The following is a 14779-nucleotide window of genomic DNA, read 5'->3' as shown; positions in this document are numbered from 1 at the left end:
CCACACTCAGCTTTAGTATAAAATTTATACACGACTAACCATATAATATTCTCTTATTGTATATATATAATTTTTTGTTGTCGATATATTGACTCCATATAAATATTTTTAAGGCAATCTACTAGCGCTTTCACACTTACTTTATGCTACTCTGTGCATATCTCTACATGACTCTTTATGGACATCAACCGTGGATTCTTAATGCACTCACCACAGGTTTTTACCCCATACAAAAGGACTAACTCAAAATATTTACATAGACATCTAAAACCTACATTCTTCTCCTAGTATAATTTATCATAATTACAATAGGAGACCTCTCATAATCTCATAATTAGTTAAAGAATTCTCAAGTCTCTTACTCCATGGATATTAAAGATATACTTAAAACTATATTTAACAATCAGACATGGGTCTCAGTTAGAATGTCTAATCCAACATATTTAGTGTTCCAGCAGCATGAAGCTCTGAAAACATGGCCCCTCGTCCTTGTTTTTCCCACATAGCATGGCCCTGGATACTGATAGGTGGAAGACATGCTTCCATGTTTGGCTGTCAAATATTAACATTCTATACATACCCTGGCTAACACAACCACCTCAAGGAAAATAATTAATTAGCCCAAGCATGCAATGGCATGATTGATTCTTTCAGTCCAAACAAGCTTGAGTTGGCCAACATCTCTACGTTTAATTATGACCTTTGATCCACATTCAACATCTATTAAAATAAAAAGGTCTCTTAAATACCCGCCATCTGTAACGGTAGTAGTTAATCTATACAATTTAACTCTTTTATTTTTACAACAAAAAGAAAAATCCCTTATCAAGATATATATATATCCCACTTCTCCTTTACAGTCTGGAATCGTTCCCCACTCTGTCATTAATCCAAATCTCTTTAATTATCACATGTCCTCCTGTCTCCCTTCCTCCACGCCTACATGTGCTCCCGTGACTCCACTCTTCGTTCCTTCTTTTTTTTTTTATCAAGGGATTTTTCACTTCGCACCCTACGTTCTGCTCTTCGGACTCCAGCTCTTTTCACTATTTTCAATTTGACCCCTGCATTTATCATTAATTCATACAAAACACGCTACTTAACTTATCACCCCCTTTTTTTCTGTTTATTTTATCAATAATTAATTTAAAAATAACAAAACTATAGGGTGCAAACTGCAATAAACATCCCTTCTTCTTCTTTTTTTGGCTTATGTCTCAAGACGTACTGCTTGGTTTGCTAATTAACGGCACTAAGCCCGTGCTCCGATCTACACTCCATCTATTTCACCTATAAAGTGCAACCGGTGTTAGGTGGATAAGACGTTAGGTGTGGCAAATGGGCGATATATATCCATCATGTATTTAAACCATTTGCCTCGTAGCTAATCTTAGTAGTCACCATTCACCAAGCTCTTGGATCCATGGCAAGTGGGTGTTGGGAGATTGGCTTCGAGGAGCAAGAGATGGAGGTGCCGGAGATCGACGGTGAGATCCTAACGGAGTTATTGGAGGAGACGCATCGTGTGGAGGTTGAAGAAGAGAAGGTTGCTCTGGATTTAATGCACCCTCACGAGGACTGTGAGGACTGTGGGTTGGATAACATCTTATCGGATCTCGATAGCCATGAGGTATGCTCGAAATATTATCCGACGTACGTCGCCGACGACGACCCGTTCGATTGGGTAGAGATGGAGATGGGTGATTGGTATGTCGACGAGTGCGTCGGAGATCATCCGAGAGGAGACTACTCTTCTTTCTACTGCTACTGCTATAGTGATGATGAGGCTTCCATGGAGCAAACTGTGTATAGTCCCTTGTGGGAGTGAGTGATTAATTTGGTGGTGAGTTAAGTGTGTTAATTATATTAAGACTATTAAGTATCTAGTGGGTGAGATCTGTTTAACTCTTTTTTTTTCAAAGAAAATTGTATGTTACCTTTGCATATTGAATTAGTCTCACTTATTTCGTCATATTAATTATCTTTATTGCATTTGGACGTGTGCTGTCAAAATAACCCATGTCGGCTCGCTAAGAGTCAAATGGTTTAAGCTTAATCTGTTTTAAACATGCTTGAGATTAATTTCAGGCAGAGCTTGATCAACTAAGCTCAACTAAATAAAACTTAATAATATATATATAATATATATGATTAACATAAATTTTTAGATCAATATTTGAGTACTCATAATATTATTCGGTTCTTATATCTTCATCAGTGATACAGGTCTCATTTGAAATCTAAGCTTATCAGGCTCAAGCGTAGTTCAAGCTCGAAATTAATTTGAATTAAAATTATTTTAATTCAGACTTGATTCTATAATTAGATTTAAAATTAATTTCAAGTTAAGTTTGACCAAAGGTTAGCTACATTACACCTTACAATATTATAAATTGACCTTACTTTATAAACGTCCATTTGGGCCGGCCCAATACACAAGGCCCAGAACTTTCGTGATTTTTGAGGTTAAAAGACCATAGTAATTAACTGAACGAGGCATGCTAATTTTTATGTTATCCCACTACTCGGAGATGAGAGGATTCGTATACGTGTTTCAATGTTGTTATTGTCTATACCCTTTATTCCATTTAATTTCTTTCCAGATAAATGTTATGCAGAGAGCCAAAGAGTACTGATGATTCTGCTCATATTTGCATAAATACTGAGATAAAAATGGCCCCCTTCATTTTCAAAGTGAACAACAAAAAAAAGAAGAAATAAAAAACGTTATCATGTATAAGCTAGTAGAAAAAAGTGAGTGTTAAAAAAATAAATCGTCTTCTGATCCACTAATTCAGGCAGTACAGTACTCCGGTGGCAATGCTTCCAAGAAAAGCAAAAGCAAGAACAATCTTAAACAAATAGTAAAATTACACCACCATGATCACCATGCTTTTTTATCCCATAAAAATAGAGGAAAAATAAAATGCATGAAGAATGCACACAAAGAATACAACAACTACCAGCACCACCTTAACCACAACACGTTGGTGAATAATAAATACCACCACCTCAATCCCTAAGCATAAAATTGTCACAGGGACTGCTGCATAATCTTTCTGTCGACCATCACTATATATATATAATTATATATCATGTCAGCTTAGTAACTCTTTCTGTGAGTGTGCAATCGGATCTGCAATGTTCTTGAGACTTTGCTGGTGATAAACCTGCCTCAGTCTCTCTATCTCGTTCTTAAGTGCCTCCTGGTGGGCTGCATCAATTAGTTCCAGATAATTAAAACAAGGTCAGCTGAGTTCCACTAGACTTAGGTATCAATTATGTCTGCATGCACGTTGGTCTACTAAATTTTTAGGTACACTAACAATATAATTAATGAAGTAACTCACCATCCTTAAAAAATTTATCCTGCGCGAGAGCGGCGATGCGCTGCTTGAGATGGCTGTTTCCGACCGACAGAACCGAACGCTGGTGATCGAGGAATGCCACTCGAGGAGACAACACTGATACCTCTGTCTGCGTTAATGCCATTGCCATTTTACAACAAGAAGATCAAAGCTAAGTGATCAAAATTGCAAACAACCATCAAGAAGATGGTATATACATAACTCAGACTGCAAGTACCTGCAATGTTGTCACGCTGCGCTCGAGCTCTGAGATGTACTGCAGCTTCCTCACTCTTGACCGCTGCGCCGACTGTCTATTGGCTAATATCCTGTTCCATTATTCCAATCCAAAGTTAAACTTCAGAAGCTTGGATAATTTTTAAGACTAATTACATGTTAGATAACTGTTTAGATAATCAGTTAATCCACAAGCTTAAGCATTTAGATAATTAACTAACAACGTATACTATGTCTTTAACATTTAAAATTCATTACTTCTCTTTGATACAATAGGTGCCTTAAGGCTCATACTGTCTACTAACAATTGCCGGAAAATGCCCTAATCATCCACCAATATTGTAAGGTTATTAATTTTTTGAACGTATTAGGAGGGTAGTGTAGTTATTGGTGTTCAATTTGTTCTTTATTTCTTTAGTCAATTGAAGACTAGATAAGTTTTTTTATTTTTCCTGATAGCATAGGCTTTTGGATAATAAGATTGTTACGATATAAGCTGGAATGAGTAAAATTTAGGGCTCTTGGGCTCACCTCTTGACTCGCTTAGGGTCGAAGATTGTCTCCACTGTCGCGAAAGCTTGAGCCGGCGCATCTTGTGGCTCGACCTTGCACGCGCTCAGGGCGTCCTCGGACTCGTCGCCCGTCGGCTTGTCGTCGTCGTCGTTGATGCTATTATGATCGGACGGCGAACTGGAGGGCGGCACGTCGTCGGAGAACATGGACATGATCTTGTCGGCGTCGGCGTCGAGGCAGTCGAAGTCGGCGAGTGGGGCCTCGAGGAAGGCGACCGAGCCGCTGACGGCGGAGCGTTGCTCGCCACGCTTGGCGGCGGAGAAGTCGAGGAATTCGTCCACCCAGGAGGGTTGCAATTGGGAGGAGGGAGTCAGCATTGGGGAGAGAGGGGAGGGGCGTGGGATCTTGGGAGGAAGCTGCGCCATTAAGCTCTCTCTCTCATGCAAATGTAGACATTCGAGATGTTGTTTTCTTGGAATTAGTACCTCTCTCTCTTTCTCTCTCTCTCTCTCTTTTAACTTCTTCTAGTTGTTTTCTTGCCCAGTGATCATGTGGCAGGTCGCATTTTCTCTTGTGGAAGGAGGGAAGAAGAATAGAGGGTGACAGCTTGCAACAGCTAGAGAGAAGAGAGAGAGAGAGAGAGAGAGAGAAGTGAAGGTGGGGGGGAGTTAGGGCTCAACGGTATTACAGGAAAGTTGCAGAGGGTCAGTTTAATTAAAGCGGAGGAATCCGCAACCACGTGTCCATGTCACCCGACCTCCTTTTTTTATGTTTAGTGATGAAGGAATGAGTTCATTAACAACATAAAGATGGTACTAATCTCTCCATTAATTGCTTAGAGATCTCCAGAGTGTGTGTGTGTGTGTGTGTGAGAGAGAGAGAGAGAGATAGTTGTAAGAGTTGAATCATGCCTTGCCATGTGCAAAAGTTAGCACGCCTCCTACTTCTACTCGGCTACTTGCTTTGTATCACAACCTTCCACTTTCACATGCAGTTCCTTCCCTTTGTGTCTCCTTGCCCCCCCTCCCCTTTTCCTTTCCAATACGAATCCCTCCCCTCTCTTTCTATTATGTATTCCTTTCTCTTCTATCTTCTCTCTGAGGCTTCCTGCCACCCTCTGAAACTTAAAACAGTCTCGCTGCAACTTGGACTAAGTGAAGGGATCGTCCAAGAGGTTAACAAATGTGCGGATGTAAATTAATAGATTAGGGTCGTCGATCGATATGAACCAATGATTGCCCATGCACCCAACCATATTTTATGTACGATATAACAACTTTTGGCCTAACGAAATCAAATCAAGGATATCGTAAATGCCCATAATAATATCACAGCAATGTCTAGTTTGTTCCTCCACATTCCGGATTTGAGGAAAAGAGAAAAAGCAGTGCATGTGGGGATGAAAAGGAAAAGGACACAAAAGAAAGGGAGTATGCAGGCTAAAATGGTCGAGCCACAATAAGACCAGATCAGGGACACACACAGTAACTCGAATTACATCAGCTCCTGGCACCATTAACATGGTGGGTTAATCCTATCAGGAGCTCCTGCTGCGGCCCCAGAAATAGGTGCAAAAATGGAAGACATAGCTTTATCTGGTCCAACTCTATGTTTCTATGACTGAACAGATGTACTATGTGGCTATCAATTTAATTTACACAAATATAATGAGCATCTGCTAGTCAGAAAAACACAAAACTAAACTGTGGATTATCAATTTATTTTACAAGAGAAGAGCGTCTTATATAATTCAAGAGCATCAAAGGGTTTGTTTCTGTGAGTCTAAAATCTTTGCACTTTACACATACCTATGTTTCCTGACCTACATGAAATGCAATAAAAGCCTCCTTTTTTTCTATGCATAAGCTATCTTCAGGATAAACTAAAGAGTTACTCTGTCATAGCTACTGGATCCTCTAACCTTCTCCAAAGAATTTCAACCTCCCTATTTAGTTCCACCAATTTCCTAGCCATATTCGTAAACCACTCAGCACATTCTGCAAATTTCAAGCACCAATCCTTTTGAAATTTGTTGATTAACTCTGCAGCCAGGAAATGCAGTCCCAGTTTCTCCATCAAATGTTGCTTTTCCAACTCCACATTACTAAGTATCAATCCACTAGTCCCACTGACATCCTTGCCAAGAGAATTGTGATCCTCTGGAAAATATTTTCTATACTCAGCAAATGCACTCTTGGTATCTTTCAAAGCTTTTCTGTAACCATAAACTAAAGAGCTCATTACTCTGAGCTCGTTCTTCAACCGGCAAGTCTGGAGCTGCCTCTTCTCTAACTCTGCTACCCTGGCTTTCTCCAAGGATTGGATAATGTGATCCTTTTTCTGCATCAACTCCTTCACGTGCCAAATCTTTGCTTGGGTATTCCTGTACTCTCGATTCCTTTCGACACACATCATCTTACTCTTCCGCATCCAACTTTGTACTTGCTCCACGCAAGTATCAAAATCTGATGCTTCATGGTCTGAAGACCCAAAATTGGGCATGCACTTCTGATTATCGTCGTCCTCGTCATTGATTTTAACCATTTCCCCCTTGCAGCTATTCAGAGTCAAGAACAAACTATTGGAATCATTGTTTGCCGATATTTTACATGTGTCAATACTCATATGCAATGATTCTCCAGAAGTCGGTTCAAGGGGTTGCACCAGAGGACTACAAGAAGCATCACCACTCACCATGTCAAGAAATTCCACAGAATTTAACTCCTCCGAAGAACAAAGCCTAGCTGCAGGGCCATCTCTTCTCTCTTTATCCACATCCTCGCAATCCACACCAACAGCCACTCTCACGCTGCAACGCTGCATACTAGAGGCAGCATCTCTTATTTTCCCACTATCTTCAAACAGCTCAGGCCTCTGACATTTCATCAAACATTGGAGGTGCAAGCCGTACGAACAACACCTCCCGGACCGCGAGGCCTCCAAGAGATCCCTCTCCACCAACGCCCACATCACTCCAGCCCAATCCACCAAATGGGCTTTCCCCTCCTTCACCAATCTCACCGCCGCCTCTTCCTCCGCCTGCATTACCCCCACTTCCTCTTCCGACCGAAGCAGCATCCGCTCCACTATGAACCGCACAATGGTCTCAACGGGCTCCGCATCCGAGAATATCTCGGCGTCGAACTCCACCGGTTCCGGATTCAAAGGGAGGGCGAGAGCGACGGCAAGGTCATCACGTGTCAGTGAAATGGCGGAGCCGCGGACGAGGCTAAGGTGGGAAACGGGGTCGTAGTGGGAAGCGAGGAGGGAGACGAGGTCAGAGCGGAGGGGGAGGTCGAGGGGGAGGCAGGCGAAGTCATAGAGGCCGATGGCGCGGAAGAGGGGCTCGTGGCGAAAGAAGTCATCGCGGTCTGCGGAGGAGGAGGTGGTAGAAGCCATTAGGCTTTCGAGGCAACCAGAATGAGGTGGAAACGGGGTTGGAACTTGGAAATATTGTCTGGGCCCATGTTCACTTGAACAGGCTCAACTAAATGGGCCTTCAGAACTCTATTTGTTTACAACTACCTCAGAATGTCCAACGGGATTGTTTGGGAGTTGTTAGAGATTAAATACTCCAAATCCTTGCACAAAATTAACTACCATGTGGAAACCAAATCAAAGTCTACCAAATCCTTTGAAACTATCCCCACTTAACCCATCTCTAGGCCCCACTCACTAACCAACAACAACAACCCTATGCTATGCATGACCACTCAACTCATTCAAAACTAGTGTTTATACGTATGCATAATGAAATATAGATCAACATATTAAAAGTTGAAAAAGTAGAAGAAATTTTACTGCTGCTGCCTCTCTAAATCTTCCACTACTCGATCATCTTGAACTCTCCTCCCTGACCTCTCCCTGCTTAACATCCTATGCAATGACGCGCTCAGCCGCACCGAGATCGAGCCGGCCTCCTTCGCAGCCGACGTGCCCTCCTGGGATGATTCTACGGCTCCATTACTAGACGACTCCTGAGCTAACTCCTGACGTGGCTCCACTCCAGCTCGGCACACCGGGCACGAGGAGTTGGACGCGAGCCACATATCGATGCATGCCACGTGGAACATGTGACCGCAGCCGGGCAGCGACCGGACCGTCTCCCCTCCGTCTATTGAGCTCAAGCATACCGCGCACTCGGCGCGACTCGCCTCGTCCCTTTGCTCGTAAGGGAAGGAAGGGAGCGCTGCTATGGCGGCTGGATCAAGGCCGGTTCTTGCTGTCGCGGGATCGTCGTGGGCCGCTGCGGCGGCGGTGTTGAAGCTGATGTGGAGGAGGTTGTTGACGGCGGAGCGGCTGCGGGAGCGGCGGATGTAAAGGTGGAGGAGGATGACGAAGGCGATGACGAAGGCAAGGGAGATGATCGCGGTGGCGAGGATCTTGGTGTTGAGGTTGTAATTTGATTGCCTCTCGTCGAAATCGAGCAAGTAGTCGGGTTCCGGTGGGATGGCGGTGTTCGACATGACGGTGGTGTTGGTGTTTGTGATATGTTTTGGTGGCTAGTGATACTTCTTTTATCATCTATCAGAGTAGATTGTCCCCCTGCATTTCAAGCCAAACGAGTTTCCTGCAGTTGGGTTAGTTGGCAAAATTTGATCGGTTGCCATACTAGATAGAGGAAGAAATGTGAAATTTGATTATTCTAAATTCTATCGTTGACTAGACTGGCACTTTACAATAATAACGTGAAGAACTCGCTTATGCCGTGCTATTTCAACTACTACGACAAATTAATTTGGAACCGGATTCTTCCCGATTTCGTGTTCTCATTCGTTAATGTGAGCAGTTCAAATCTCATTTCTTACTCTTTTTTTTTTTTTTTTTTTTAAATTCAACCGGCTATTTGGGCTTAAGATAAGGAGCTAATCTTTTATCCATCTTAAATATTAAAGTTTAAACATAAGATATATGGTAGCATCACCTCCAAATCTTTTTATTAGCCACTTGGGTCTCCTCCATGCATGCATCAACTCGTTCTTAGATGACTGCCGATGAAGTCCGAGTCTCATGTTCCCACTTAATTTGTGGATCCGAATATAGTCTCGGTGTGACGTACGTGGGAGCAAACACTACGAGGTCTGCACCGAAGACTTTATATATAGGCCAATAAAAAGTTCAGGAGTATTTCATCTAGAAATGGCTTCTTTTTCTCTTTTCTTTTTTCTTTCTTCTTTTTTACTTTCCTGCTATCCTATGAGGATTTTTGGATTCTACGGGCCGGTTCGCTAGTTGGGCCTAGACGGCCTTTTGAGTACTTTATTCAACTCCTTTATTTTATTTTTAATATCTCAAAAACACATTAATTTTATTTGATGAGCTGAGTTAACAATATATGAAAAATATAATCTTAGGGTTTGTTTGACTTCATGCATTTAGAAAAACCAATTTTCTTTTCATAGACCCTAGGAAGTACCCTTTCTGAGGATTAATTTGGGCACGTATGAATTATTTTGATATCCACTTAAACTTGGTTTCTCATTTAATATAACACCAAAAAAAAAAAAAATACTACATCTTAAAATGCATGAAACCAAAGGCCCCCTTGATGTTATAGAGTAAGTTTTAAATTAAGTGAAAAATAAAATAAAGCTATATTTTAAGATCATATAAGGGCTATCTTAGACTTTGTCTTTAAAAGTTAATAAAATATTATCTAATTCAATAGATGCCGCAGCGCTAAAGTTAACTCAGAATATTCTTAGCCATTAATAAATATAAGGGTCGAATTAATAACTTATAAAGTGGGAATGATAATAGGATATTTTGATAATTTATTTTTCTGAAATAAGAAATAGTATGCATTATTTGTAGAGGTGATACTATAATATTTGTCGGAATATATCAGGTTTTGGGTTGATCACTTGATCCTCTCCTATGGAATCTTGAAAGGAAAAAAAAAGGGATACCAGTACTCAATGACACCAAAATGCCGACTCCTGGTGAGGAAATTCCCGCCAAGTTCCCCAGCCAAAAGTAGCATGCAGAAAAAGTAGTCGGAATTTGCACCCAAAAGATAGCCACTTGCAGCAAATGGGAGGAAGAAAGTATAGCATCAGACACATGCCACCTATCATTTTACTAACAGTTAGTTCCAGATCCTCTTTACCAGACAAAACTGTTCCAAAACATGGCTGCATTTTTGTTACCATTATTATTATTATTATTATTGTTATTGTTTTTCCTTTTCCTGGTCACTGTTTAAATAGGATGTTGGATTGTAGGCGATGCAATGTAAAGTGGGTTGTAAGCCTGGCAATTGGATCTGACACTGTACGAGGAAAATGACATGTCCTAAGCATCCATCTCAAAAAGGCATTGAAATTTGCAACCTCGTAGTGCATAGTTTATTATGAGGAAGTTGAATGCATAATATAATCCATAAAGTTCTTGCTGTTTAATCCTACAGCAGTAGTCCAATGTATTCCTCTCTGCTCTGCTAATCCTTCGTACTCCAACTAATAACAACAACAATAACAACAAGATCTAACCATGAAACTCGTTCTGAGGTTTTGAGTAATTCGAAATTTGAGTATGGAATCCGGAGAAAGTAGAGGAGAGCTTGTTCTCACTACCATCATGCTCTTCTTCACCCTGAGTCTTTTCTTGAATATTGAATCCGGAGAATCCACCGCCGACGACGTAAGAAGCAATCGGATCCAACCAAGCGCGAAAAGAAGGTAAAACACTGGACTGAAGGGGTTCCCTCTGTGTAAAGAACTGGCTCTGATTGAAGCCATACTCTCCGCTAGCCTCCGCCACCTCCCAAGAAGCCATCCTCTGGTTGTGCTCTGCCCAAGCTGAATTCTGAGACATCTCGAACTCAACTGGGTAGTAGCTCTGGCTACTCGACTTGATGGCTGCGGCGATGTCGTTGGCATCTGAACAAGTTGGAAGAATTCCGTCGTTGTTAACGTGGTGGTGATCGGACGGCCGGGAAGGGACGGGGAGCTCGTCGATGGCGGCCCTGGCGTTCTCGATGAGCCAGTCGACGGCTTTACTCGGCCGGTCGTAGCCGAGACGGTCCTGGACGTCGTAGAATTGGATGGCGGTGTAGGCGGAGAGCCGGACGCGACGGTCACGTAGGCCGCGGGCGGTGCACACCTTGCTATGCCGATCTTTTCGCCCGGTCGGGCGGGCTACGTGGCCTCCTACTTGGTGGATAAAGTGGTGGTGCTGGCGGCGGTGACGGTTATCGGACATCTTCGAATAAAGACTTTCTCGACTTGTTACATTTATTCGCTACCTTATTCCAACTTTTATACCTACATAGACAAACAACGAGATAAAGGAGAATTTAACCCATTACAAGAGTCAGGAAAACAAAGGCTAGCTTTTGGGGAGTTTTGGGTAGATCAGCGGCTTAGCCTACCACACAAATTAATTTACATTTCCAGGCCTAAATAATTATAAAGGAATAGAAAGAATGAAACGTTTATCTGCCTTCTTTTCTTGATTGGATATCTTGTCTTAGATCCTCTTCGGGATTGCGAAAGGGTAGAGAGAGACTCCTCATTGAGACTTTTCTTTGGAGGAATCCATCTGTCCTTTTATCTCCTGGAACTGCCAACAACAAGGTAATATACATAAAATGTTTTTATCTAATTAATTTTCATGACAAAAATTGATCTTCCTAACAAATATTAAATCCTGAAAATAGAAGTTTAATTCGAATGGAATATGGCTGAGATATTATCAAAAAACACATCATGACCGAGCCAGCACAAGTTACGTACATGCAAATAAGTACAGCAGGGCAAATGGGGGCAATGATCGTAGTGGATGCTCACTATTTCAAACATGAAGAGAGGGTCCAAAGTGGCGAAGTAATAGTTCGGAATAGATCAGTAGACTGCTTGGCATCAGTAGTATTAGTACCATCTCTTCTAAGCTCTCAACTATACATGCCAGGCCACCTTGTACGTCGACAGAGCTCGCTGCAGTTAAGGGGATCGATGCATGTGAAATCCATTGCATTCCACCAGTTGAGTTATTATTATTGCAATGGGAACTGGAAAGAAGACAACGAAGTGAGGACGTGAATGAGATCGACTAACTGCAAAACTCTCAGTGGCCAGGCCAAGTTTTGTTTGGGCCTACGTATTTGGGCCCATGAAGTTGGGATATGAACCGTTGATTAAAAATCTACGGCCTAGATTGAAAGAAAGGTGATATAATTCGGTAACCCATTGATTTTCTTTTTAATCGATGATTAATATCCTAATTGCAGGAGCCGGCAGTAAGGTTAGTTGCTAATTGAGGCCTCTGTATCCGAGGAGGAGTTAGATGAGGGAGGAGGCGAGGGTGAAAAATTAGAATTGAAATAAAACAAGGATTTATTTTATAATAAAATAAAATTTTATTTTAATTCAGTTGGAATAAGGGATAAAAGTGATTAAATTGATCTCATTATCATTTTCATAGTTGAATGTAAATAGATATGTATTATTTTCTTGAGAAAAAAAAAACAAGAAATAGATTAGAGTTAAATATAAATTATAATTTTATATATTATAGTCACACTACACTGTTCAACCAATTCTAAACCATAATATATTACCATATCGTAACATATTAACAAGAGGGCAAATGGGTGGATATTGGAATAAATGTGTGTGTTATTTTAACTTTGCTTCCTAATATTGTTCTATGCTCTCTAATTAAATAACAAAAAAAGCTTTTTGCTCACTTAGGATAATCTAAACCAATCCTAAGTTTGTTCTAGGTTAGTTGGAGCTACTCTAACCTAACTTCAACTTACTATTACTACTTAATAAGAGAATAATGCTGCAACTTCTCCATTGGTAGGGATTGCACAGAGTAGGAGGACTTTTTAGATTCAAATGTAGACATGACCTAATCTTCCCACTTTGATCCGAGCATCAGCAGAACGTTTAAGTTAATCAAGTGTACAAAGTAGCCCAGAGTAAGATGTGGACTAGAATCGAACGAGCTTCTTTATTCACGGTTGACAAGAGAGGGGAGGAAGTGGATGTGGGAATTAGTGAGCCATTTCGTCATACAGGTCATGGGCAGAATTTTTTTTCTTCCAACGATAATATTGTTTGTCAAAACCAAGTTGTCCATTTCAACGGTATACCCGTCAAGATGGTAAATAATTCCTCAATAAACAAGTCCCTTATCATAAGATTCTTAAGAATAAAGTCATTCCTTTTCTTAATCGATGCTTAGAAAAGTAAAGCTTGAAAACAAACCTAGATCAACTTCTTTCTCGAGATGCATCCACAATTCCGCACATAAAAGTAAGGAGAGAAAGATGCGAATATGATAATAGAAGTGCATCAAGGAGTTGGAAAAAGGCTAGAGTTGGTTATGTGTTCGTTTGCATCGATTAAACTTTGGGAGAGGTGCTTAAAAGGGGATTTGGAAAAGGAATAATTTGTGTACCTTTGTTGTCTTCGTTGATGCAGCCAAAGCTCAAAAAACTTAATTAATGCCATCTCTGGATCTTCTTACAAATCCACAGATTTTAGAAAATCCATCGTAATGGTACCAAGATCCTGCATACTATTGTCATCCTCCATTACTAGCTACTAACCCACTATTTTCATGGTGGCATTGCGCTTTGGTGTGCCGACTCCTATGAGGGAAAGTTGTGAACTTAGTTTAGGTTTTAGTACATTTGGATATTTTATATCAAAACGCCATTATAAAGTGCAAGAGTCTCTCAACTTGGTCCAGTCCTGTGTTATTAAATCGTTTCTTTTATATTTTTTTTGACCTAATTAAGAACTTAAGCCGCTAAGTAATGTGCAGCTTTTATACATCGTTGTGCTGTTGAACTCTAAATAAAATTAATCTCTGATATTATGTTAGACAATTGATCAAAAATCTTAAATTTTAGCATGTTTATTTAATCTTTTCTAGTAGCATCGTCTTCTGGATCTGCATATATAGAAATTTGCAAAGAAACTAAAACACTATATATCACCAGGAAAATTGATGTGTCATAATGGTTCAACTATTTACTATTCATCCACATAAATAAAAATGTTTGCTACTATACTTGTTTAACTTTCTCTTTTAACTATCGCTGCAAGTTTTGTTCTCTTCTCTTCCTACGGTTCACTTTGCCCTTCCCTAATTATTTTGGCTTGAAGGAGTGAAAAGACGTTTCTATCCTAATGTAATGTAAGGATTCTCCTATTTTTCTCATTCCTCTTCAACGATAAATTCCTTGTCACCGTCATCTTTGCCTCATTTTCTCTCTTTGTTTTTGTATTTACTCTTCCTCACATCTCTCATGTCCAATCTTATCTTCTCCTCTATATCGCCCTCGAGAATTTGCTCTTCTGTACCCGCAATAACTCGGCTGATTCCCTCCCATCCTAGATCTCCTGCATCATCTATTTGGCAAGCTTAAATATACTTAGGGTTGTTGTTTTATACATATTTTTTTCTCGTGTGTATCGAGTAATAATGTGAACATTATTAGAACTTAATGAAATAATCAGTGTATAACCTTTCTCATTTGAAAAAAGAAGAAGGTGAGATCCAATCTATACACATTTCGCCTTTTGATTGACTGCTAGGTTTTAATCTTTAATTATCATGGTAACCTATTAATCTGTCACACTCTTGCTGACAATAGAGTACTATGTCGTATTATACGCTCTACCCAATGCCCTAAAAGGCATTTTACTTTTTATTTTTATTCTTTT

General features: G+C 40.5%; 4 protein-coding genes across 5 annotated transcripts; all 4 read right to left on the bottom strand.

Annotated features, from left to right (window-relative positions):
* Positions 1–2762: 2762 nt before the first annotated feature.
* LOC140769474 (basic leucine zipper 34-like) lies at positions 2763–5115 on the bottom strand. Its single transcript, XM_073110168.1, has 4 exons — positions 4116–5115; positions 3586–3676; positions 3351–3477; positions 2763–3214 (listed from the first exon to the last, which is right to left on the bottom strand). Exons 1-4 carry the CDS (start codon positions 4520–4522, stop codon positions 3099–3101), a joined length of 741 nt encoding a protein of 246 aa, XP_072966269.1. The 5' UTR covers positions 4523–5115; the 3' UTR covers positions 2763–3098.
* A 33-nt stretch (positions 5116–5148) lies between these two features.
* LOC140769473 (uncharacterized) lies at positions 5149–7496 on the bottom strand. The gene has a single exon (XM_073110167.1). The coding sequence runs from the start codon at positions 7494–7496 to the stop codon at positions 5988–5990; it is 1509 nt and encodes a 502-aa protein (XP_072966268.1). The 3' UTR covers positions 5149–5987.
* Positions 7497–7894: 398 nt separating this feature from the next.
* LOC140769475 (RING-H2 finger protein ATL39-like) lies at positions 7895–8836 on the bottom strand. Its single transcript, XM_073110169.1, has one exon. It carries the CDS (start codon positions 8561–8563, stop codon positions 7895–7897), a length of 669 nt encoding a protein of 222 aa, XP_072966270.1. The 5' UTR covers positions 8564–8836.
* A 1599-nt stretch (positions 8837–10435) lies between these two features.
* Positions 10436–13693, bottom strand: LOC140770919 (transcription factor TCP3-like). Of its 2 annotated transcripts, none has more exons than XM_073112248.1 (3): positions 13506–13693; positions 11541–11660; positions 10436–11362 (listed from the first exon to the last, which is right to left on the bottom strand). In XM_073112248.1, exon 3 carries the CDS (start codon positions 11298–11300, stop codon positions 10584–10586), a length of 717 nt encoding a protein of 238 aa, XP_072968349.1. In that variant the 5' UTR covers positions 11301–11362; positions 11541–11660; positions 13506–13693; the 3' UTR covers positions 10436–10583. The 2 variants fall into 2 exon arrangements, with proteins under 2 accessions (XP_072968349.1, XP_072968350.1); XM_073112249.1 differs by lacking the exon at positions 13506–13693 and adding an exon at positions 13313–13327.
* Between the last annotated feature and the right edge of the window lie 1086 nt (positions 13694–14779).

This window comes from Typha angustifolia, chromosome 11, assembly GCF_048772165.1.
Source record: "Typha angustifolia cultivar Huaian chromosome 11, ASM4877216v1, whole genome shotgun sequence".
Classification (NCBI taxonomy): Eukaryota; Viridiplantae; Streptophyta; class Magnoliopsida; order Poales; family Typhaceae; genus Typha; species Typha angustifolia.
Note: the sequence above shows the minus strand (reverse complement) of the source record. Positions and strands in the feature narration are given on the sequence as shown.